Source organism: Phascolarctos cinereus, unplaced genomic scaffold (assembly GCF_003287225.1).
Source record: "Phascolarctos cinereus isolate Bilbo 61053 unplaced genomic scaffold, phaCin_HiC Scaffold_4;HRSCAF=312, whole genome shotgun sequence".
NCBI lineage: Eukaryota > Metazoa > Chordata > Mammalia > Diprotodontia > Phascolarctidae > Phascolarctos > Phascolarctos cinereus.
Genome location: NW_027555847.1, coordinates 560,700,185 through 560,726,712, shown reverse-complemented (window position 1 = coordinate 560,726,712; position 26,528 = coordinate 560,700,185). Strand labels below are relative to the sequence as shown.

The 26,528-nt window shown below is 40.6% G+C and overlaps 1 protein-coding gene across 9 annotated transcripts in view; it reads left to right on the top strand.

Annotated features, from left to right (window-relative positions):
- The window catches only part of PHACTR1 (phosphatase and actin regulator 1), a 655,396-nt gene extending 639,025 nt beyond the window's left edge, over window positions 1-16,371 (top strand). For 5 of the 9 annotated variants that reach the window (XM_078153594.1, XM_078153598.1, XM_078153595.1 and 2 more), the window contains 2 exons: window positions 32-172; window positions 12,337-16,371. In XM_078153594.1, the coding sequence (XP_078009720.1) occupies window positions 32-172; window positions 12,337-12,597 (402 nt within the window). In that variant the 3' untranslated portion in view covers window positions 12,598-16,371. Of the gene's footprint in view, window positions 1-31; window positions 173-9,392; window positions 9,470-12,336 lie in introns of all 9 variants that reach the window. The other 4 variants (XM_021009872.2, XM_078153600.1, XM_078153596.1 and 1 more) reach the window with 1 other exon arrangement.
- Window positions 16,372-26,528: the final 10,157 nt, after the last annotated feature.

Below are 26,528 nucleotides of genomic sequence, written 5' to 3'. Positions count from 1 at the left end.
GGTACCTAATCTCTCCTCCTCTCCCTTACAGCTCAGTCAGAGGCCTACAGTTGAAGAGCTCCGTGAGAGAAAGATTCTCATTCGCTTCAGTGACTATGTGGAAGTGGCCGATGCTCAGGATTATGACAGGAGAGCAGACAAGCCCTGGACTCGACTCACTGCTGCAGACAAAGTAAACAGAGCCATAAGGGAGGGAGAGGGAAAGAAAATAGCTGGAGAGCAGAGTCTAGCTCCTGCCCCGGGGATGAGGAATTTGTTATTGCATTTCACACTTGGTGTGAGGGAGCTCTCTAATGAGACAGGCCTCAAAATGTTAGTCACAATCTCAGCTGGCAACTGAATGCCAGTGGGGAGGTCCAACAGCTGGGAAAATAATAGAACTATTTCCATCACACCTTCTACCAGTGCTCCAAATAACTTGTCATCATCGCTGGAGTTAATTCTCCCCACTCTAGGAAAGTCATAGACAGAGGAAGAATACAATTGCACCCACTTTACAGAAGGGAATAAAGGAGGTGAGAGGAGGCTGATTCCACAGAAAAGGAGAGGGAGATGCCAAGGGTAGTGACCATTATCTTCTTGTATTTATTTAACATTTAAGTAAATGCATATACTTATTCTGTGCATCCTTACATTTGTGGATGGTGTCCCCTCCCAATAAAACATGAACTCCACGAGAATTAGGAATTGTTTTCTTGTCTTTATATCCTCAGCACCTAGCATGGTACTTGGTACATAGCAGGGAGACGGGGAGTAGGAAACAGGGCTTTATGACTACAGATTGATTGATTCACTCAGTTCAATATAATTCAGCAAAAGTTCCTTAAATTGGGGGGGTTTTTGTTGGGGTTTTTTGTTTGTTTGTTTTTTTGCAATATACCTAGCTGGGTGCTGGGATTACAAAGATGAACAAAAATAGAGTCCAAGTCTTCAGGGAGTTTATAATCTAATGGGAAGGTAAGATATTTATCCAAATAATTGGAGCTGGAGAAAGAACCTCAAAGGTCATATTATCCAATCCCTTTTCCCCCAGACAGGTTGTGCCATTGCCCAAGGTCACACAGGTAGTAAGTATCTATATGGGTGATGTTAAAATAGAATGGAATCCATGGGAGAAATCATACAGGTCATACAAATAACCTCTATTAAGATTCAAGGAGGGGGCAATCAATCGCTCCTGGCTAGGATTAGAGAAGACTTCAAGGTGGCACCTAAGCTAGTTCTTGAGGAGAGAGGAAGATTTCAACAGAAGGAGATTTGGGTGGTAGAAGGGGAAGGAGCCATTCTAAGCGTACAAAGACAGAGGCAGGAGAGAGTGGGGCAGAATTGGGTTGGGATTCACAAGTCAATCAGTCTGGCTCAAAACTAAGGTACATGAATGAGAGTAATGTGAAATGCATCTGAATGGAAAGCTAGAGCCAGATTGTGGAGAGCTTCAAATGCTAGAGCATAGTAGAAGCAGTACCCAGCATGAAGTCACAGGAGCTCAGCTTGACTCCACAGTCTGATATTTATTTGCTTTGGGAAGTACAAGTCACTTCTCCATGATTTGGTTTCCTCATCTGTGAAATGAAGGGAACTGGCTAGACGGCCCCCTAAGATTCCTCCAAATGCTAACTGCTGTAACCTGTGTCACCTATTTGGTGGGCACTAGGGAGCTACTGAAGATGTTGGAGCAGAGAAGTGACATGGTTAGACCTGTCCATTAGAAATATTATTTTGCATATTTACAAAATACTTTTCACACAGATAGACAAATTTAAACAATTGGAGAAATATTAATTGCCCATGGGTAGGCCAAGCCAATATAATAAAAATAACAATTCTACCTAAATTAATTTAGCTATTCAGTGCCATACTAATCAAACTGCCAAAAAGTTATTCTATAGAGCTAAAAAAAATAATAACAAAATTCATCTGGAAGAACAAAAGATCAAGAATATCAAGGGAATCAATGAAAAAGAAATGTGAAGGAAGGCAGCCTAGCAGCACTAAATCTCAAATTGTATTACAAAGCAGTAATCATCAAACAATATGGTACTGGCTAAGAAAAAGAGTGGTGGATTAGTGGAGTAGATTAGGCATGCAATACATAGTAAATAACCATGGTAATCTAGTGTTTGATAAATCCAAAGACCCCAAGGTTCTGGGATAAGAACTTACTACTTGACAAAAATTTCTGGGAAAACTGGAAAGTAGCTTGGCAGAAACTAGTTATACACCAACATCTCACAAGATATACCAAGGTAATGGGTACATATTTTAGACCTAAAGGGTGATATCATAAACAAATTAGGGGAGCAAGGAATGTTTACCTGTAATAACTATGAATAAAGGGAGAATTTATGATCAAACAAGAGATAGAGAGCATTATTAGATATAAAATGCATAATTTTGATTACATTAAATTTTTAAAATTTTGCCCAAAAAACCCCCCAATGCAGCCAAGGTTAGAAGGAAAGCAGGAAACTAGTGGGAAATTTTTACAGGAAGTTTCTCTGATGAAGGCCTCATTTCTCAAATACATGGAGAACTGAGTCAAATTTATAAGAATACAAGTCATTCCCCAATTGATAAATGGTCAAAGGATATGAATAGTCAGTTTTCAAAAGAAAAATTAAAGTTATCTATAGTCATATGAAAACATGCTCTAAATCACCATTGATTAGAAAACTGCAAATTAAAACAACTCTGAGGTACCACTTCACACCTATCAGACTGGCTAATATGACAGAAAAGGAAAACGACAAATGTTGGAAGGAATGTGAAAAAATTCAGACACTAATGCACTGTTGGTGGAGTTGTGAACTGATCCAACCATTCTGGAGAGCAATTTAGAACTATGCCCAAATTGCTATAAAATTGTGCACTCTCTTTGACCCAGCAATGCCATTACTAGGTCTGTATCCCAGAAACATCAAAGGAAAAGGAAAAAAGTGTGCGTGTACAAAAATATGTGTAACAGCTCTCTTTGTGGTGGCAAAGAGTTGGAAACTGAGGGGATGCCCATCAATTGGGGAATGGCTGAACAAGTTGTGGTATATGATTGTGATGGGAAACTATCGTGCTATGAGAAATAATGAGCAGGATGGTTTCAGAAAAAAATTGGGAAGACTTATATGAACTGATACAAAGTGAAGTGAGCAGAACCATAAGAACATTGTACACAGTAATAGCAATATTTACAACGAACAACTCTGAATGACTTAGCTATTCTGATCAGTACAGTGATAATGGGTACATGTTTTAAACATAAAGGTGATACCATAAACAAATTAGGGCAGCAAGGAATATTTACCTGTAATAACTATGAATAAGGGAAGAATTTATGACCAAACAAGAGATAGAGAGCTTCAGAAGGACTTAAAATGAAAAATGCTGTCTACCTCCAGAAAAAGAATTGATGGAGTCTGAGTACAGATTGAAGCATAATTTTTAAACTTTATTTATTTTTCTTGCTTTTTTTTGCAACATGGCTAATACATAAATATGTTTTGCATGATTTCACATGTATAATTGATATCATAATCTTGCCTTCTTAATGGGTAGGGAAGAAGCAGGAAAGAGAGAGAGAATTCAGAACTCAATTTTTTAAAACAATTTAAAAATAACAGGTTTTTTAAAATATCTTTTTGATAAAATGGAGGATGAATTAGATAGGAGGAGATACTGGAGGCTGGGGGACCTGTTCAGAAGTCTAGGTAAATAGTGAAAGTCTGAACTAGTTTGATGGCAATGGGAGTTGGAATGGATGACTCCTTGAGGGCTGGGACTGCCTTTTGCCTCTTTGTATCCCCAGACTTAGCACAGTGCCTGGCATGTAATTTGTTGTTGTTGTTGTTCAGTCATTTCCATCATGTCTGATTCTTTGTGATCCCATTTGGGTTTTCTTGGCAAAGATACTGGAGAAATTTTCCATTTCCTCTTCCAGCTCATTTTACGAATGAGGAAACTGAGGCAAACAGGGTGAAGTGACTTGACTGGGGTCACATAACTAGTAAGTGTCTGAGGCCAGACTTGAACTCAGGAAGATGGGTCTTCCTGACTTCAGGCCTGGCACTCTACTTACTGTGCCACCTAGCTGCCCTAATAGTATCGATAACAATAACACTAATAATAATAATAATACCATGTGCCTTGCTACATAGTAGGTGCTTAATTAATGTTTATTGACTAACTGACGTATTATGAAAGTCTTCAAGCTAAGGCCAAATGACCACTCGTCAGTTGTAATACAGTGGGGATTCCTTTGCTGGTGTGAATTGGACCAGGTAGCCCCTGACGTCCACCTTTCAGCTCCCCAATTCTTTCAATTTATCTGTTCATTTCAGCCAGGTCATAATAGATATGTCAAAAAATGTATAAGAGCACAAAAAGCAGAATTGTGTACATAATTGCAGTTAAACTTCACTCTTTGGGATTAACTAGAGAGAAAGGGAGAAAAAGTATGTTATACTTGGCACAAAAATAATTAATATTGTGACTCTAGATGCCCTTTTTAATAGTTGGTAATAACCAACATGGTATTTTAAAGTTTTTCTGTGCATTATCTCAACTGATCTTCATAATAACTCTATCACGCAGTGATCAAGAGTTATCATCCCCATCTTACAAATGATGAAATGGAGGCTTTGAAAGATTTAGTGACTTGCTCAAGATATACTCAGGGCTAGTTACTGCTAGGAACCAGATGTCTTGGGGAACTTGCTTTAATAAAGAGGTAGAGATTACTTGTAATAAATATTTGAATTAAAATATATATTCTTACATGGTTAAGGGCAGTAAAAACAAAACCAAAAACTACCATTCCTGTTCAAATCTTATTTACCCTGCTGTTGCATTTAGCACACCCCCTTTTAAATAGAGTAATAATAGTGATAATAATAATAATCAGCATTTACATAGCACTTTTAAGTTTGCAAAACTTAAACTCATTTGAACAAAATCAGTTACAAAAGTTAAACTGTTTCTCATGCCTGAAACACACTCCTTCCTCCACCCTAACTACTGACCATTGCAGGCTTCCTTTAAATCCCAACTGAAATCTTAACTTGTACAAGAAGCTGTTCCCAACCCTGCTTAATTGCTGTGTTTTCTCTCTTTTGTTTCCTAATTATCCTGTATATAACTTGCTTTGTATATATTTATTTGCATATTATCTCCCCCATTAGATTGTAAACTCCTTGAAGGCAAGGACTTTTTCTTGGCCACTTTTTATATTCCCAGGGCTTAGCACAGTGCCTGGCACATAGTAAGCCCTTAATAAATGTTTGATTGTTAGATTGAAAACTTTAACCCATCCTCTGTCTTCAGTAACACTAGTTTTAATTAGTGGAATCTCAATGAGTTTTTACTGTAATTTACTGCAATTTTAATAGTAATCATGTTTGCAGAGGGGTTGCTAAATGGCCAGATGAGCTTAGGACTCTCCTGCACATGGATTCTACTTTATATAGTTTAATCAGTTAAAAAATTTAACTAAAAACCTATGTGTATATACAAGGAGTCTCAAAAGTAAACTTTAAGACTTTTTGGTACACCCTATATAACACTACGCTAGATGTTGTTCAAAAGCTGATCTTTAAAGGATATGCTTGGTAGGAGCTTGCACTCTCCAAAAGAGGTAGGCCCTTCTGCGTCCTAGTTCCTCACTACCGGTAACTGATAGACCAGCCACCACTCCTCACGCTCTGCCTTTCCCTCTTCCTGCCAGCCTTCTGAATAAAGTCAGTGACAGATAATTACTTATAGCACTTTTAACTCAGTCATCTTGAGGCAGTGGACCTCTCGGCCATACTCTTAACCTAATCCTCATTCTTAAAGAATAAAGCAAGTTAGAGTGATTTCTTCAGAAAAGATACAGTGTATGGTTGATGCCAACCTCAATCTGTGCCCAACTTCCAGTGATCTGTGTTAGTTCCTTGAGAGTAGGGACAAAGACTGAAATAGTCTTTGTATTTGTAGCTCTGGCACCTAACACAATACCTGACACCTAGTAGGTACTTAGTAAATTCTAAATAGATTGAATTATAAATTCAATATTTTTACAAGACTGCCAATCACTTATTGCCCCACATACATCTGTCCTTATCCTGGCCCTCAAAAGCATCAGTGCAACATTAGCCCTGCAACACTTATCTATCTGTGCTAGAGTTACTCTGGTCCTTCTCTTCATAGAGGCATAAAGCATTGGACCTAGAGTTGGGAAGGCCTGAGTTCAAATCCAGCCTCAGACACTTACTAACAATGGAACCTTGGACATATCACTTAACCTCTGTCTGCCATCATTTCCTCAACTGTAAAATGGGAATAATAACAGCACCAACCTCCCAGGGTTGTTGAAAGGATCAAATTAAATAAAATTTGGAAAGCACTTCCCGCAGTGCCTGGTACATAGTAGGTGCTTAATATATGTTTCCTACTACTACCTCCTCTTTTACCTACTGTCTCCACTAGATTGAAGGTAAGAGGAATAAATTCCTAAAGAACAGCCAAGTGTTGGTAGTTCCAGGTACTATCTAAGTGGGAACACTCTTGCCAAGGATTGGGCTCCGGGTACTGCCCTTAGTATATCCCGAACTTCCCACATTTCATTCTACAAAGAGAGAGACAGAGACAGAGAGAAAGAGAGGGGGGAAAGGAAGGAAGGAGAGAGAGTAAGAGAGGGAGAGGGGGAGAAATAACTCACTATGCATTATGTCCTATGCCTAATGAAAGGACTATGGGAAATTCACTGATAAGAATGGCAACACCTAAACCTTGTTTTTGTCTAGGTCTGCCTTGGCCTTGCTAAAGGAAGAACTTCCGTATTTCCACTTGGCATTGTAGGGACTAAAGAGTTAGGCAAATTGGACCAAAGATTCTAAAAGTAGTTCCATATCATGAATTCTTGAAGCGTATCTTATAACAAATTCTTCAAGAGTATAACTTCTTCATGATCATGGCAGTAGATTGGGCAACCAGTACTTTCTATGTGTACCTGTCTCTCCTGGCCCTAATATACTGATGTCGTTGTGTGATCCAGAGTTATAACTAGGACAAAGGCTTTGCTCTAGAGCACCAAAATTTAGAGTGTGCAAAAAACTAACACATGTACTCCTTTAGTAGCAAAGAAGCCAATATAATGACTGACTCCGCTTCTCATCTCACCCCACACACACGCACACTCAGTTGAATTTGTCTTAATTGCTTCTTGTATTATTTTCTTATCACAAATTATAAACTTTCATGAGAGACCACCATTCTTGTTCTTTCTCCTAACTTAATTTATTGATGCTTTTTTCTAAATATATAATTTCTAGTTACAGCTTTATATGGACAGTTATGAAAGCAGAATAGATTAATTCTTCCTTTCCACATAAAGGAAGCAATTTATATATCCAGTCTCTCTTATTGGGCAGCTAGATGACTCAATGGATAGAGTACTGGGGCTAGAGTTAAGAAGACTCATCTTCCTGAGTTCAAATCCAGCCTCAGACTCTTACTAGCTGTGTGACCCAATAGGAAATGGCGAACCACTCCAGTATCTTTGCCAAGAAAACTCCAAAGGGGGTCACGAAGGGTCAGACTGAAACAATTGAACAGCAATAACAACGATGCTCTCTTACTACGGCACTTGGACCTGGAGCAGGTATTGAAACTGAGCTTCTCAGTGCCCAGCTCTCCATGTACCTTCCTCTCACTTCTCAATTAATACAGCAACTGCTAGTTTACCAAGGGATGCTAAGAGCTTACATAAGATAAGATCATAGATTTAGAACTGGAAAGAACCTCAGAAATCTGGTCCGACCCCTTCATTTTAAAAATAATGATACTGAAGCCCATAGAGGCAAGTCACATGGGTAATACGTGGCAGAACTGAGGTTTGAAGCCATGTCTCCTGATTCCAAATCTAGCGTTGGAGTTTTCTATTGTTTTACTGGCTGTAATACATAATGAGAATATCATCTCATAGTGACTTTCTAAGATATGAGGATTTACAGCAAAGGAAACAGTGAAGGGAAGAGGCAAGTGATTTACTAAATATCATATAGCTCATATGTGAAAGTGGTAGAGTCTAGACTCAAACTCAGACCATCAAATATCTCCAAGTCCAGTATTCTTGCCACAGCATAGCGTGACTAATCATCTCAAATCCAGAAAAAGCACCCCAGGAACAGGCTTGATGTCACTGATGTCATCATATAGACCTGTGCCCATTTCTATGTGAATATGCAATGATAAGATGATGTCTAATTATTTGAGCAATAAGATAACCTACTTCCTCAAAATGTTCCCATTTGGCTAGGGAGAGAAACATGAACAGGAAACAGAAGAGGAAACAGTAACACCCTGACAGACGTGCATACATTTGTCGTAATTGGTTTGCTAGCTAAAGATAATGGTCTCTCTGCCCCCACCTCCTCCCCCTCTCTGCCTCTTTCTCCTTTCCTGTGGGTCTGCTGTCATTGAGAACCTGGTGTTTTTCCATATTTGAGCTTCCATGCTGTTCAATCTATCCATAAAATCAAACATGAAGGGCATACCTAATATAATAACATTTATTTAAAGTCTTGACCCCTAAGAAAAAAATGAGAACTTCTTACTGTTATCTTCCCCCTCAACCTCTCCCAAACTCAACCTCATCCTCTCCTCACTATGCCCAGCACCGCAAGATCCTGATCACTCTCTGTTCTAACCTCACCATTGGGCAGGGCAGTGGGAATGAATTTGTGAAGGGTGGAGTAGAAAACATTGGGATTTATTTTTTTCCCAAACATATACTTGCTTCTGCAGGCTAATGACAGTATATTACCTTGGAGCTGATAAAGTAACAAGAGAAAGTATTCATAAATAAAGAATGGGGGGAGGGGGCAGCGGGAGACAGCTAGTGAACTCTTGCACTTCTCGATGTATTTTTGCATTTTGCTTTTGGAGGAATCCTGGTAGCCGGCAACGACTTTGTTTATTCACCTCAGTGAGAAAAAGGGTTGACACTTAAGCCTGAGCATGGTCATGATTTATCCATGGAGATGTACATCCATTATTGACTTGATGACTATATGTAGACGGTCTGGAGAGATAGACATACAGAGACACAGAGACAGAGACAGAGGGAGAGAGAAAAATAAACAGAAAGAGATAGAAAAAAGAAAGAGAAGAGAAAAGGGGGAGACAGGAGAGGGGAAAGAAATGCATTTCCCTCCATGATTTGCAGTTTATAGAGTCTAGGTATTCTTTTGTAGGTTCTAAAGGGGCTTCTCAGGTGTTGGGCTTTTTCTTCTCTGTGTAAAGGAATCCATTTTATGGCCCTTTTATTTCCATGGCTTAAGAAAATTTATTGCTTGAAATAAAACTAATGTATTTCTCTCCGTCTTCCTATTTACATATTTACGGGCCACTCTTCATTTCAGGCTGCCATTCGGAAGGAGCTCAATGAGTTTAAAAGCACTGAAATGGAAGTTCATGAATTAAGTAGACATCTAACAAGGTGGGTGGTAGGTGCTTTTTAAGAACTTTTTTAAAATTACCAGTAAGCAATGTCAGCTTCTAAACTAGACAGTTTTCCCGCTTTCAAGATTGGTGTCCTTGGTGTAGTTATGAGGAATGATAATAATCATCATTGTTATTAATAATAATAACTGGCATTTAAAACATACAGCACTTTAAAGTCTGCAGAGTTGCTTGACAAACATCACTGCCTTTGAGTCAGTCAGTCAATAAGCAGTTTATCAAAGCACTTTTCACCTGTTAGGTACTGTGCTGAGCACTGGGGATGAAAAGAAAGGCAAGGCAAGGCACTGCCCTCAGACATTCTAATGGGAGAGACAACACATGAGTTAAATAGTAAGTCTGAAAGGGGAAGCCATTAGCATTTAGAAAACCAGAATACGCCTCCTGTAGAAGGTAGGATTTGAGCTAAGTCTGGAAGGAAGCCAGGAAAATGAAGAAGTGGTGAAGGAATGAAGCATTCTGTGATGAGGCGTCATCATCTCCATTTTACAGGAGAGGAAACTGAGGTTTAGTGAGTTGCTCGTGGTCACATGGCTAAAAGGTATTCAGGACTGGATTGAACCCAGGTCTTCCTGGCTCCAAGCTTAGCACTCTATCCCTGAAGCTGCCTTACATAGACATGGTTGGTTTAGTGCTTAAGAGTTTAGAAAATACTGTGAAAGTATCTTAACTCATTTTATCTTTACTAAAATCTTGTTGACAGGTATCTGTTTTTTTAACAGATAATGATGAGAACTTACATTGTGACGTTTTATAACGTAATCTCCTCATAGCAACCCTGAGAAGGAAGTAGAACTTATTATCACCCTTTTTATAAATGAAGAAAATGACCTTCAAAGGGGCCAAGTGACTTATCCATGGTCACATTGCTAGAAAATGATGGTTCTATGACTAGACACTAACCCACAGGGCTCCTGACTCCCAGCCCACTGTTCTGGACTAGGGAATCAAAGGTCAGAAGGAAAGAGTTTAACATTAGGTTATTCCCTAGGGATGTGAAATTGTGTCATGCTTTTCAGTGGAAAAAAGTCAGATGTGGGCTAAAAGCCATTTTCTGTGAACCTTAGATTTTAGTTTTCTTGGGTTCTAGTTCTAGAACTAGCCAGGTGACCACAGGCAAGTTGCTACCTCTGTGGCCTTCAGCTTCTCTACATGTCACACAGCAATGATAACTACCTATGGGGGCTAGCTCAGAAGGCCAACCACAGTAAGCCTTCTACTCTTGGACCATTATCTTCTTCCTCCTCCCCAGAGGAGGGTAGACATAAACTCCAAATTCAAAAACATGCTGGAGTGCTATCAAAATACCTTAGAAATGTAAATACCTAGCTTATTTCGTTTACAGGCATCCCTGAGACTATTCTTATGAAAGGTAAAAGCAGGAAAAAAAGAATCATCTCTATGCATTTGACACCTATCAGGCTCCCCCAGAAGGAAAGCCAAATACCAAAAAGGATCATGACCTTTGATTTGACTGGCACATTACAGTTTCCAAAGTCTAATCTAATTTGACTCTCCCAATAAATGATATAGAGATCAACATAGATGATTGATGGATAGATGAATGGATGGATGGATGGATAGATAGGTAGGTAGGAAGATAAATAGGTAGGTAGATAGATAGACAGACAGACAGGCAGACAGACAGGCAGGCAGACAGACAGACAGACAGACAGACAGACAGACAGACAGACAGATAGATAGATAGATAGATAGATAGATAGATAGATAGATAAGATAGATTAGACAGACAGATATAGACAGAGAGATACAACATTTATTAAATGCTTACTATTTGTCAGGTACTACTGTTCCTTAGCATGAAGTGGTGGGGATATAAATACAAACAAGCAAGCAAATTTCTGCCCTCAAGGATTTTACATTCTAGCATAGAAAGACAAAATATAAAGAGATACTGGAAGTTTGAGTGGGGGGTGGGGGTGGGGGGTGACATGGTGAGAAGACAACAGGGAAGTGGCATGGAATCCTTCCCAGCAAAATAAGATGAAAGTTCATCTATCAGAGCTAGGAGATCCAAGATTAGAATCCAGGGTTCCAGTGGGATGATTGTGAAGATGGCAGAGGAGCAGAAGGCTTATTATAGTATCTGAGGTAGAGCTAGTAGATATTTATCATCAACATGTGACATAGAAAAGCTGAGGCCCACAGAGGTAGCAACTTTTCCAGTGATCACTGGGAACCTAAAATGATACTTGGTCCATTTCTTGGTCTTTAGTTACAAAGGAGAAAAAAAAGGTAAAAATGCCTTTGTCAGGTATTGTCAGGTATTCAGTGTTAGGAGTTCCCCGGCCTTGCTCTTTGAGAGTCATCCATCAGTTTCTTTTCCATTCCCTGTGGGTATTTGACCTTGCTTCAAACAAAGGGTCAGTGTGAGCCTTCCTCTTTTTTACATACAAAGATAAAAATTGGGTCCAATTGCACTCAACAAACAATTATTAGACACTTTATGTCACGGAACTATGCTAGATACTGTATATAAAAAGTTTTTTGGGTTTTTAAGTTCAATCTTGTCCTCAAGAAGCTTATGATCCAATATAATTACTGCAAATTTCTCATCACTAAAGTCCTTCAGAGGCTAGATAACCACTTTTTGGAGATTTTAGAATGGAAGCTCCCTGAGGGAAAAGCCCTTTTTTTTTGTCTTGATACCTCCAGTGCCTGGAACATGGTAAGCATTTAACAAATGTTTATAGACTGATTAATGTTGTAAAGGCAGGATTACAAATAAGACAAGTGTGCCTGAGGACCCCATTTTGAGGGGTGAGGGGTCATGTCATCACCTATCCACTCACTTCCCTGTTTTTTTGGCTTTTGTTTCCTTAGGTTTCACCGACCTTAGCAATTGAATTCCACTTGAGTGCTATGCTGTCTTCAAAACATGAATTTATAAGAACCATAAGTGCTGGTATTATTCACTTCTCCCATTACCATGTAAATCTTCTGAACTGCCTTTTTTTAAAAGAAGAGAAAAGAAGAAAAAATAAACATAATGAGGATTATATATATATTATATATAATATTATACATATCTGTAAACTTGATGGTTACCATTCAGTCATCAGACCTGCTGACATTAACTTCTGACAGTGAAATACCCCTCACCCCACTCCTGGCAGGGCCAAGGACAACAGCTTGGCGTCCTCATTTTAAGACTTTCTGGCATGTGGATGTGTCCTATTTGTCCAAGCCCAGCTGGTAACTGCATCCATTCTGTCTTCAGCCACCCTCATCCTCGCAAGCGTCTATCACTCAACTCCAAAGAAAGCTGAGGCAATGGGTTTCTTTCCGGGAATGACTGTACAAAGTAAAAAAGTTCAGACTGGCCTTTTAAGTAAAGTCCCAAGCACTTAAACCAAACGTGGCTTCTGCTTTGGGGAGCACCTTGGGAGGAGGAAGCAGTCGGGGAGTGCTGCTCTCAGTGACCGCTTTCCCTACACTCCCTGCATTCCATCCCTGTCTCCATCCTCCACGTACTGAACACAATGGAAAACCCTTTTCTACCTGAGTTTATAATCTACTATTGGTCACAAGAGGTGTGTGCGCCTTGAGGAGTAGAAAGTTCATCCTGGGAGCAGCTAGGTGGTGCTGTGGGTAGAGCATGGGTGCTGAAGTCAGGAGGACCTGAGTTCAAATTTGGCCTCAGACCAAGCACTTGACACTTAGTAGCTGTGTGACCCTGGGCAAATCACTTAACCCCAATTGCCTAAAAAAAAAAAAAAGAAAAGAAAGTTCATCCTGGGTAACTGATAGAATCACCTCAGACCAAAGCTGTGTCTCCTTCCCACAAAACTTGCTTAGAATGAATAAAGTCAGCATTTTTATTTCTTGACGAAAAGTGGATGACCCACAAGTGTTAAGAGATCAGAATGTCACTGGTGTTCACACACACTCACACACACACACACACACACACACACACACACACACACACATCCCTGAATGTTATTGAGGTATGATGGCTATGTGGGCATGTACATGTAACACCTGCTTTATGGGAACAAGGGCCTAGGTAGCTACTCTGCTTAGCTAATGTTCTTAATTTTCCTAACATGCTCCAATGCTGTTTTTGTCAAGTGCACCATTTTAAGGTTATACGTGTCTTGGAAGTGAACTGGGCACAGCACCAGAGTTTGAAGGCTGAATGCAGAAGTTCATGCCACTGACATTGGTCCTTAAATAACAGATGGGCCCCTCCTCTAAAAACACCACACTTGGTGACTTTCCATTCCCTCATCTTTTGCTTTGAAAAGTTCACTTGGAGACATATTGACGATTCTCCGTGAGCTCAGCATGCATCAGAACTGTACAGCTATGAACACCAGCCATCCTATGGTGCACCCTATCGATCCTTTAAAACCAGCATGAATTTTTTTTCATCTCTTTCATAATGCACATAAGAATGAGTTTATCTATGAGATGGTTGGCCTGATCTGGGCAGTAAAAAGAAAATGCACTGATCTTGGGGGAATATGGATCTCTCAATGTGTTATAATGAAAAAGGCAACTCTGGGCATAACAACTACTATCTCTCAAGGGAATTATATGTGGTTTAGTTTTGCTTTTGAGAGAGCCAAAAGTCCTGAATGGCAAAGTTCTACCCAGATATCTGTGAAAATTTGCTTGTCACTCTAATAACTTATTGTGATCCTTGGATTCTCCCCCTCATGTACATTTTGCTTAGAGGTAAACTAACTAGGTCTTCATACAAGCAAAAAGAGAGGTAATCCCATCACCATCCCCACCTCCACCACCACCACCACCATACACAGGATACTTGATTTATGGCAGGAGGAAATCCCTCTTCAAATTCCTGCCAGTAGCTGGGGTCGTGCTGCTTTCAGGGGGTCAGCATATATCTAGGCCAGCTCAGGATAGTTCCTCAGGGCAGAGCTCACCAGCTAAGGGACCTTCACCCATGAGTTCCTCCATGCCATCAGGAAGGAGCATTGCAGGGGGTCATCTTGGCGTGTATGTTATTCCTGAGGCTTTTTGTCTTTATTCAAATGTTGAGTTCCACTATTTATTGTCTTGAGAGATATTTTGTTCAGGGAGAATGTGTCAGGATTTTAATACCTCTGTAAATAAGATCTTCCCAAAAGGCTTACTGACATGTGAATGTGAAAGTGACTTGATGAAAAATTTAGGACCCTATTGTTTGATTCCTCTACCCAGTATTGAAGGTGCTGGAATTGTGTTGGTTTCCAGGCTGAGGGGAATTGGTTTTGCCTACCCCAGTCTTGTCTCCAGTAACTTCCAGTAACTTCTTCAAGAGATACAATACCCCTGGTTTTCCCTTGGAGTAGGGGGAAGCATCTTCTGCAGGCTAGATACCTCTCACCAAGGTTTATCGATGCCTCTGCTCTGCTTTTCAAGTCTTCCGAGGGCTCGATGTAACAACATTCCTGTATCTCACAAGGAGCCAACCAGCAGAATATCTGGGTTTTCTCCCCAAAGTGCCCAACTGCTGCAGTCCACTTTATACACAGGAAGATTAACCAAATTTGTTTTTGCCTTCCTGCAAAGCACCTTTTTCCCAGGCATCATTTGCACTGTCAGATGTGTGTCCTCACAGCCCTCTGACAACAGTGGGAATGTGTTTGCAGAGCCAAGGTGGGCTATTTCCAGCTTCATTTATATGGTTCTTATGCCCACCCAACTCCCACCATCTGCCATGGGTAGCACCAACAAATATGGACTGCAGGCTGAGGCCCTCTAATCTATGGCTGTTTTTGCAATACCTTGAGTTCTCTGTGGAAATCTGTCATTTCTTTTTTACCACATTGCTATGTCAACTGAGCCAATACACATTACTGTGTAAGACTTTAACTCCAATGCAGACAGAAGAGGTGTGGCCTAGATTCTGTTTAAACTGCATCCCTCTTCAGAGGAAGCTGTAGTTTTTTAATGAAGGCTTCTTTCATGTGATATGAATTCCCAGTACTCAAAAATCTATTTGAACATCTGGATTATCATAAGAAAAATATGTACTATTTCTAAACGAATATTTGAACATCTGGCTTATTTTAAGAAGGGGGGGGATGATGTGATATTTCTAGCCAAAGTTAACTTTACCAAACATAGACTTTCCTTAATGCTGGATGAAAAAGATCACTATGTATATTTCCATTTTTTTTTTCGTTCTAAGGCCAGTTCGTCCTCAGTTACAACAGAATGGAATTGGAAGGGACCTTTAAAATCATCTAGCTCCACCTCTTAATTTGAAACTCAGAGAGGTCAAGACTTTCCCCAGGTCACATAGTAAGTCGAGGCTCTAGGATTTGGTGTTAAGTCTCTTGACTCCCAAGTCTGATGCCACTACTCCACATAAATGACATTGTTTCTGCATCCAAGGACATAGTGGATCCCCCAAACCTGGGGCTTTCCATTCAATTAGAGGAATTGCACAGAGTGATGGTCAGTGAAATAGAAACAACTGTCAAGGTTTCATTCTTTTCCCTTCTTGAGAAAGTAGCATTTACAAACTGCAGAGTCAATATGGTGGCACGCATTCAGAAGAATGGTATCTTTAACATTCCTTCATGCACAGAGAGTTAGCCGAGGGCACCTGAAATGGCTTTTTCCCATGTGTCTATTAAATCCAGAACCAGCTGCAGTGTCTGTACATAGCTCGTCTTTGTATAGGAGTGAGTGTGGTGGCTGTCAAATCCTGTGCTCTTCAAGTATTGTAATTGACCAGATCATGAACAAGAAATTATCTGTAAATAGGAAAACAATTAAACTGGATCTCTGTATCCTGGGTTTTGTACATACAGAAACTGCATGGTATTTAAATTATTGTTTGTCTCTGATGATGTATGCAGTTTCTTTAACAACAAAAAAAGGTTTTAAAAAAAAGTGTCACAGTCTCTTGTCTGTTTTCTTCAGCTACAGGGCTCATTCTTAAGCAGAAGATACCTATGGGCACTTGACGTTTTAAAGGAGTTCTTAACTGTTAGTCTGGGGAAGCCTATGGAACCCCCTACTTAGAATAATGGTTGTAAATGAATAAAATAAAATGCACAGGATTACGAAGGAAACCAATTCTACTGGAATATAGTTACCAAAATATTAAATAAAACAAATTCACAGAACTGCCACTCTGCTCCCAGTGAAGAGCATAACTCTAGAGCTAGAAGGGACTCCAAAGGCCATCAACTCTAAGACCCTCATTTTACAGGTGAGGAAACCGAGGCCCAGGAAAATTAAACAACTTGTTCCGGTTACACAAAAAGTAAACATCAGAAGATTTGAACCCAGGTTCTCTACCTCCACAGGGCTTTCTCTCATTAGTAGAGAAATGATATAGATGAAAGAAGAGATACAGGAAAACTTCTCATCTAACATTCCCTGGGGAAAGTAGGGACTCAGGTTCCAGATAACTGAAGCTTACCTTAAAATATTTATTTTTTCATTTCATACCATTTAGAATGGAAACTATTCTAAAATGTATTATAATTCTTTCCTGCCATCTTTGAATATTGGGAATGTAATTTAGTTTTCTTGACATTTCAGTACATCAGTATGAGCACTTGTTTTATACTGAAATAATTTATTATAAATGACAATATTAGTAACATGCTTAGAACAATGCTGACACATAGTAGGGACTTAATAAATGCTTATTCCCTTGCTCTCTCCCTACTGTGTCAAGCAATATTCTCAGGAGCTGCTGAGTCATATAGAGCTGTTTACTCCAGAACCATAAAATTTTAGTTTTGGAGCTAGAAAGGACTTGGCTATATGGCCAAGTCTACTATATGGCCAGACTACTAGATGTTTGAAGTTTAAGTATGTTTTTATAGGGTTTTTTTTTAACCTTCTCCCTTGCTGTCAGGCTATCAGTATTTACTGTTTGACTACTCAACCAACCTCCTTTCACTTCCATATTAGATGTGCATTTGGCTAGAGAACCATATAAACAGACTTATCTGAGTTCTTTATAAAATTAAAATGCATAAACATATTTAAATTATAAAATTACTAAAAAATTTTATTTAAAATTTATTAAAGTTAAGTTATTAAAATTAAAAATTTAAAGTTAATAGTTTAAGTATATTAAAGTTTTAATTCTTTGAATGGAAGCCAGAGAGTTTGGCCTATATAGTAAAGTGCTTGGGCTTTGTGATAACTATTTTGGCTACTGAGATACTTTTATTTTTTCGGGGGGGGGGAATATTTCTTGCTATGTTCCAAATAAATAAGGATATTGGATAAGTGACGTCCAAGTAAGGGGAGAGGAGGAGGAGAGATTCCTATACATTGTTTATTCTGCCACTAGTCATGTATGATATTTTGTACCAGAAACTTGCTCTGGTGGAAGGCATACTTTACTAATGAATAATTGAAAGTTTTCCATTTGCCTGCTAGTCACTAGCTCAGGGGAATAGATCTTCAATCCAGTGGGTTTCATTCAAACAAGACTGGCCCCTTGACACATAGCCTGTGTCTTTGAACAAGTTCCTTTCCTTTCTTGGCTTCGTTTCCTTATCTGCACAGCACAATAATACCCTTTCTTCCATGTAAGGCCCTACTGTGCACTCAGAGCCATAGTCCCAGCCCCCAACAAGTGCATTTATTTTAGTGGTCAGGCAAAGCATTAAACTAATTTAAAAGAAAAGCATTTAATGAAATAGCATAGTAATAAAAGTAATAATACAACATTTCTTCCATAAACCTGGGGCCTACTCTCCTATAAATACCTATATCATCAATGGGAAGGGTATGCACACCTTGGGGAAACAAATGGTTATTGTTGTTGTTCAGTCATTTCAGACTCTTCATGACATTATTTGGAGAGAGATACTGGAGTGGTTTGTTATTTCCTTCTTCAGCTCATTTTACAGGTGAGGAAACTGAGGCAAACAGAGTTAAGTGGCTTCCCCTGTATCTGAGGCCAGATTTGAATTCAGGAAGATGAGTCTTCCTGCCTTCAAACCTGGCACTCTCTCCACTCTGCCACCTAGGTGCCCAAATGGAGGGATACGTAAATAGGGAACTTATGTGAGAACACACATATATAGAGACAATTCATGTTCAGTGATGCAAGGCTACCAATACCTTCCATCATACTGCTTCTGCTATCCCTGCTTCCTTCTGGTTTTAATAGATTACAAGTTCAAGGTGAGTTAACACCATAATATGGCAGCCAAAAGAACTACAGTTGTCTCTTCCACATAGCTACTTATTTTTGCTTATTTCGGGTCAACATAAGAAATAAAGTGGGAATTTTGGGGGAGTTTTGTGGAAGCTGCAGATGACGTGAAGCCCAGCAAGTGATGCAGAGCCTATGACCAAATACTTAACCCAAATTTTACAATAAAGTACTATAAACACCCTACAAAAAAAGAAAAAATTCAGACTTCTTCTCTGGTATAAAGGAAAGGCCAAAAAATTTTACAAGGATTTTCTAAGTCTCAAGGGCACCACACCCCTAACCTCACTCCCACCCTCCACTCCCCCAAGATGTAAAATGGATAACTGTAATTATAAACTTTGGTTGCCTTACTATAATAAGAATATTGCCCTGAATGAAAGAAATTATAGGCCCACTATACTCTGCCTTAATCAGATCACTTTGGAATCTTATGTCCAGTTTTCAGTGCCACATATTAGAAGGGCCATGGATGTGCTAGAGAGTATCCAGAGGAAGGTAGCCATAATTTTAAAAAGGCTAAAAGCAGGTCATAGAAAGCTCAAAGAAACTAGGGGTGTTTTGGCTTAGAGAGCACTTGGTAGCTTTATTCAAGTAATTGCAGTCTGTGAAAAAGGAATTTGACTTGTTCTGCTTGGCCCCAGAAGACAAAACTAGAAAGAGAAAAAAAGGTTGAATTTGTAGTGATGCAAAGTTTGCCATGATATTAGGAAAGACTTCATGGTTTTCCTTCAAAGGAGGAATGAATGCCTCCAGAAACACTGAATTCCTCATTACTGGAAGAGTTCAAGAAAAGATTGGATGGCTTTGCTTAAGGAATGTAATAGAAGGGGATTCATGCTTCAGGTGAGAGATGGTGGAGATGACTTCCAAAGACCCCCTCCACGGGGCAGCTAGGTGGCGCAGTGGATAGAGTACCAGCCCTGGATTCAGGAGGACCTAAGTTCAAATCTGGCCTCACACACATAACACTTACTAGCTGTGTGACCCTGGGCAAGTCACTTAACTCCATTGCCTAGCCAAAAACAAAACAAAACAAAACAAAACAAGACCCCACCACACTGAGATTCTCTGATTCTACTGGAGGCTTATGCAATACCTGACCCATCTCCCCAGCGGCACACATATGGACAGGTTGTGAAAGTTCCATAATTGTTCATGTCAAACAAGTATAGATCAAACATTCACAGAGGCTTTAAATTATATGCAACCTACTAATGGGTTGTTTAGAGAGTCGGCTAAGAAAGGCATGTTGGCTAATGTTCAACAAGGAAGAACAGCTCATCAATTGTTCAACTGTGTTTCTGTTTCCACTTCTACTCTTAAAGCTAAATGTCTGCTCGTGTAAATACAAGATTTTACTCAGACTATATGCTGTTAGTATAAATGAAAGCTGTTTGTATTTCCTAGCAAGGAGCCAGGATCATCAAATATATTTATGGAGTAACACTGCCAAGACAAAGGACTTCAATGAAATTAACTAATAGTCTTTGAAAGTATATAACAGAGCACAGAGCTGGAGAATTGGCTCATTTAATTTCCCCATTGTGAACATTAGTCAAGGAAGAAGATAAAGATATAATGGAGCACTACGAAACAATTAGTGCTGTCCAGTGGGCAGGGCTATCTTATAAGGTTGAGCTTCCCCTCATGAAGTGCATGGGAAAGCGTATTGGATTTGAAGTCAGAAGCTGCTGTTCAATTATATCAGTCATGTCCAACTCTTCATGACCCCATTTGAGGGGCAAAAATACTGGAATGGTTTGTCATTTCCTTCTCTAGCTCATTTTACTGATGAGAAATTGAGATAAACAAGGTTAAGTGACTTGCCCAGGGTCACACAGCTAGTAAGTGTCTGAGGCTAGATTTGAACTCATGAAGATGAATCGTCCTGATTCCAAGCCTAGTGCTCTATCTACTGCAAAGACAGAGGGCCTGGTTTTAAATCTCAGCTCTGCAGTTTAGTGCCTATGAGACACTTAGGGAAATCAGAAAGTTGGACCAGATGACTTTTAAAATCCCTCCAGCTCTAAATCTATGAATCATTTCTGGCAACATTCAGGCAGCATCTCACAGGTCACCTATCAAATGTGTTACAGGAGGGTCTGCTACACCAGGGAGGCTCTTGGGCTAGATGGCCTGACAAAGTTTTTATGAATTAACACCAGCGGAGAATTGAGGACACCAGGGGGCCTATCCTGACTCCATAGGTGACTCCTAAGAGTAATGACTTTAGACTAGAGATGAGTTCAGTAGTTTAGTTTCCTTGTTTTTGAAGACAAGGAATAGATAGCTACCAAGAAGCATGGTATGTGTTTGGGATCATAGATCTAGAACCCCACAGGATCACAGATACCATCTAATCCAACCCCATCATTTTACAGATGATGGAACGTGCCCAAAGTCACACAGTTACTGAGCATCACGGGGGAAATTTGAACCTATAACCCTAACTCCAAAGCCAATTCTAACCCTGGAGGATGATGTTAGAAACTGGACTCTTGTAGCTTGGGGTCTTCTCTGAAGGGGAGCAATGCTGCATAAAGTACCAGTCTTCAGAGCCTAACAATTTACAGGAGGTAAAGATATATAAACCAGTCCTATTCGTCATGATAATGAATGGCCAACAGCAGCTTTTCAGCCATGTGGCTTAAGCACCTTATAATTTTGTAAAATTTATCTCAGTTAAAAAAAAAAATCTACTCCCAGCCTCAGCCAGAGTCCAATTTTCCTCTCTCCCCTAGAAGCTCCATAGATAATCCTGGTTCCTTTAAGCTACCCCTTTCCTCTGCAGTTTGTCCAGCAGTGATTATCAGAGAACCACAAAGCACCAGGGGAATGCCATTGCAACACCTGGGCTTTCTGAATTGCCCCTGGAGCATAAACAAAGGCTTGGGGCCACCTCCTGGGGAGGAGACCCAGGGGTTACAATAGCAGCTTCAAGTCTGCTCGAAGTGCTGCGGGAGAGACAGACTTCATTCAGAGGCTCCAGTGAGCACTGCCTCAGGGTTGGGGCCAGCTCTCCAAGCCTTCATTAAAATGTTTACCATGGTCTCTGCCAGCCCAGCCCCATCCTCTCATGGTTCACTTGGATCTTGCCAACAAAGGTTCCTTGTGGCTTGGTTAATCACGTTTTTGTTTCATTTTAACTCCAGTGTCATTGGCGTGGCTAAGACTAGTGCCCCAAAGCAGGCTGCGGCAATTCCAGTGATGGATGCCAAGCTACTGGGCTGTTAACCCAGAGGCAATAGGTCATTGTTGTCCTTTGTCTCTGTAGAAAAAGTACCCAGAATGCAGACCCTCCCCTCCTTCCACTTAGTAAATGACCATGTTCTCTGGGGCAAGGAGACCTTACGACATAGGTAACAGCCGATCAGACAACAGCTGGCCAGAGAAATGAACACAGACACCAAGCTGGGATAGGCCGGACAATGAAATGTTCCCACGTAGCTGTTCTGGGGCGGCTGTGAATCCATCGGTCACAACAAAGGAGCCTTGGACGCAACGGGCCTTTCCCAGCCTGAGCTGAGCCGCAGCCGCAGCACCATGATGGATAAGTGGGGCCGAAGCTTTCCTGAGAGCTGTGGCCCATCTGTCTAATGGGCAAACTCTTGGAGAGATATTTTTGGAGGAGAACTAGGTGAGGCAAGAAGGACTGAATTCACATTATGTGCCATCAAGGACATCCAAAAAGTAGAAACCTGAAGGAAGCACAGTCACAGAGGAAATAGAATGGGAAGGAGGCTAGGGAGAGTGGCAAAGGTCAGGCCCGGATGTTCTCTAAGTGGGACCCAGAGATTAGGAAATGGATTTAAAGACCGTATTAGGGATAGGGGTTCAGACTTCCCCTGTGATACTCAGTGACCGTGTGACTTTGGGCAAACAGTTAAGTGAAACACATTTATTAAGCACCCACTTTTTTTGAGCAGATTATCATATATATATATGATACATATTATATATATATATATGATATATATTTATACCTACATAATATTTTATGTTGTCCCCAATTACATGTTAAAACAGTTTTTTTTAACTTTTTTTAGAAGTTTTGAGTTCCAAATTTTAAACCTCCCTCTCTCCCCTCCCTCCTCCCAGAGACATTAAGCAATCCTATGTAGTTTATACATCAAGCATCTGCTTTTGCTAGGCTACAGGCTACAGATACAAAGAAATCAAAACAGGGGGCAGCTAGGTGGCGCAGTGGATAGAGCACCGGCCCTGAGGTCAGAAGGACCTGAGTTCAAATCCAGCTCAGACCAAAAGCTTGACACTTACTAGCTGTGTGACCCTGGGCAAGTCACTTAACCCCAATTGCCTAAAAATAAAAATAAAAAAATAGACAAGGAGCTCACAATGTAATGGAAGAGATCACATGCAAAGGACTGTGTATAAACAAGATATATTCAGGATAAATTGGAGATAACCTCTAGGGGAAGGCACTAGCACAAGGGAAATAGAGAAAGACTTTTTTTTTAGAAAGGTAATTTAGCTGAGAACTGAAAGAATCCAGAGAAGGAAGAAGGTGGAGATGAGGAGGGAGAGAGTTCCAGGCATAGGATTCTATGTAAAAATACCCAGAGTCAAGAGATAGAGCATCTTGTTCAGGGTAACAGCCAGGAGGCTAGTGTCACTGGATGGAAGAATATGGGAAAGGAATTGAGATGTAAGAAGACTGGAAAGGTAGGAGGAGCCTATGTTATAAAGGGCTTTAAAAGTCCAACAGAGAATCTTATATTTGATCTTAGAGGTAGTGGGGAGCACTGGAGTTCATTGAATGGGGAAGGAGGGGACGTGATCAGACCTGCTCTTGAAGAACATGGATTTGACAGCTGAATGGAGGATGCATTGGAGTGGGGAAAGACTTGAGGCAGGAAGACCAATCAGCAGGTTACTGCAAGAGTCCAAGTGTGAGGTGGTGAGATCCTGTTCCAGGGTGTGGTGTGGCAGTGTCAGAGGAGAGGAGGGGGTCTACTAGAGAGGTGTTATGAAGTTAGGCAGAAACAGTTAGCAGAGCCAAAAAAAAAATCAATAGTCAATAAACATTGATAAAGTGCCTACTGTGTGCCAGGTGCCCTACTAAGTTCTGGGGATACTAATATGGAAAAGAAAGGCAGTCTCTGCCTTTAAGAAGCTAATAAATTTTAAAAAAACAAATTTAAATAAAGAAGCTAACAGTCTAGCGGGAGAAGATGACACATTAAAAAGAAGCTGAAGCAGGAGAGGTTGCAAGGTACCAGGCCCAGGGCATGATGGAGAAGCCCAAAGTGGTATAGCCGGGTGGGAAATGAGAGATGGCTGGCCTGGAGATGTTCCTTAAATGGAGGCCCTCTACACTCCATTCAGAGGGGTCCCAGGGTCATAGGGGACTTAATATAGTCGTAATATATTAGGTACTTAATAAATACTGATTGAATTGAGTTATTTGGAGAGAGTTCAAGATTTAAATTCTGGTTATGCTGGTGGCCTAATTTGCACCTCCAACATTTTGATATCTGTGAGAGATTCTTTTATGTAGGCATCAACCCTACCCTACACTCCTCTCCCTCATCCACTTGTACCTCCACAAACTCAGGCCAGGAGTGGGGCCTTACATACCTGTGGCTGCTTAATATGTGGTTGAATTCTAAATTAATCAAACCTTTCTAGTGAGTGCATTTTATTGTATATAGTCCATTCAAAAGGCCACCCTGACTACATTGTTTCAAAATAGCCCCAAATCTCAACCTAGCAACACAAAATCATGTGATAACATTGCCTACCCAATTTAACATAGTTCCTGCCACCTGTGATAGTGTTTCACCTAAGGTCATGTTTTTATGGAACCAATTAATGTCAGGCAGAGCACATAGATAGGAGGTTTCTAGGATACCTACTAAAGACATAGGGTTTCAGGGGTGGGGAACCTATGGCCTGGAGGCCACATGTGGCCTTCTAGGTCCTCAGGTACGGCCTTTTGATTGAATCCAAGTTTTAGAGAACAATCCTTTTATTAAGAGAATTTATTCTGTGAAGTTTGGGGTCCTAGAGGGTCACATGTGGACTTGAGGCCCCAGGTTTCCCACCCCTGGTAGACCTTGAAAAGGAACTCTAGGGATTATCTATTCCAATTCATTTCTTTTACCAATGAGGAAGGCCAGTCTTGTGGGTGCTACTGACAATGTAGTAATACATGTCTCGTGGGATGAGACTGCTACTCTTTTCTTAGTAGCCTTGCTTCACAGAGGAAGAAGAAGCAGTAAGATCAATACAAATTGAAAGCTTCTACTCATCCCTGTGGGAAGAGAGCTTGTGCCAAAAAACTTGACCCAAAGGTAACTAACCTTTGGAAAGGTAAAGAGCATCACCTCTGGACCCCAGGGGATATTGCTGCCTTCTGAGCAGCCAAGGTCAACCTATACATGTTCCCAATCTGATATTCCAAGAGGAAACAAATCCTGCAAGAAAGGTCAAGGAGAATGATGGACCTGGGCTCAATTCTGTGGCCAGCATGTGGGCAAGTGCCATTTTTGCTCAGGTTGTCTGGCTATGGCTGAGAACTCAACCCTGGCCTAAGGCTCTGATAGAGATACAATGTCCACTGACTCAGAGAGGCCAAGATAAGGAAGCCTCCAGTGCTCTTAGCTTGCTATAGGGGAGCTCCAACTCTGCCACAAACCAATCAATCAATCAACAAGCATATATTAGACATTTACTACATTCCAGGCACTGAGAAGGGTGCTGGGGATAGAGGGAAATGAAAAAGTCCCTGCTCTCAAGGCACTTCCATGATAATGGGGGAGGCAGTACACATATACATAGGATGCTACAATGCACATACAGAGCAAAAACAGAAGACAACTGGAGTGGGAGGGGTGGGGTGGGGAAAGACTTCAACAGCTAGAAGACCATTTATTTTCTATATGACTCTGGAGAAGTCTCTTCCTCACTCTGACCCTCAATTTCTTCATATATACAAGGGGTTTAGATTATACAAACTCTGAGGTTCTTTATATTTCAAACAGCCGGTGTGCAAATGTACATACTTGAACCAAGATGAGCCTGCTACTCTTCAAGATGGCTCTCATTATTTTGATAGGGCTATTTGAGAAACTTTACCCAATTCCCACACCTCCTCTCAGAAATGAGGACCATTTTGAAATGAGGAAACTAGGGAAGTAAAATGACCTCAAGAAGAATAATGTGTACAGGACAATTTAGTCACTTCTTTCTTTCTTTAAAAACCACAGATGTTGCCCACAGGACAGACCTTCCAAACTGGTGAGTCCTGCTGCCCCCGCCTTGCTATTTCTGCACCCATTCCCCACTCTAGAGCATTCTGCCCACTTCTAAGAGCCCAGGATTCAAATCCTCTGAAAAGCAGCTCTGAACAAAGGACCAGATCTCAGTCATTCACCTTTAATGACTGAGAGCCAGAATGTTGTGGAAAGCATGCTGGATTTGGGGTTAAAAGACCTGGTTAGAATCCTGATCCTGCTAAATACTACCGGTGTGGTCTTCAACAAATGACTCAGCTTCTGTGGGCCTCTCATCTTTACCATGAAAGGGTTAGAGGAGATGATCATTAAGGTTCCTTCCAATTCTAAATCCCACCTGAAATCATGGGAATTCAGTCCAGAGAGTCAGAAGTAGAGAAGCGAGATAAATGAAGGATGGCAGATCTAGAGCTCTTTTCTCAAAATGAAGGCTCCAGGAGAAACTCACTTATAGAAGAAGAGGGAAACTTGGGCACATTCCAGGATGAGGAAGCATCTGAGGCATGGTCATTTTGCTGCTCTGTTCTGTGGCCTTTGGCAAGTGAGACCACAATAGGCATAAAGATGGCAAGAGTACACTTAGCTACCCTCAATAGTTCAATTCA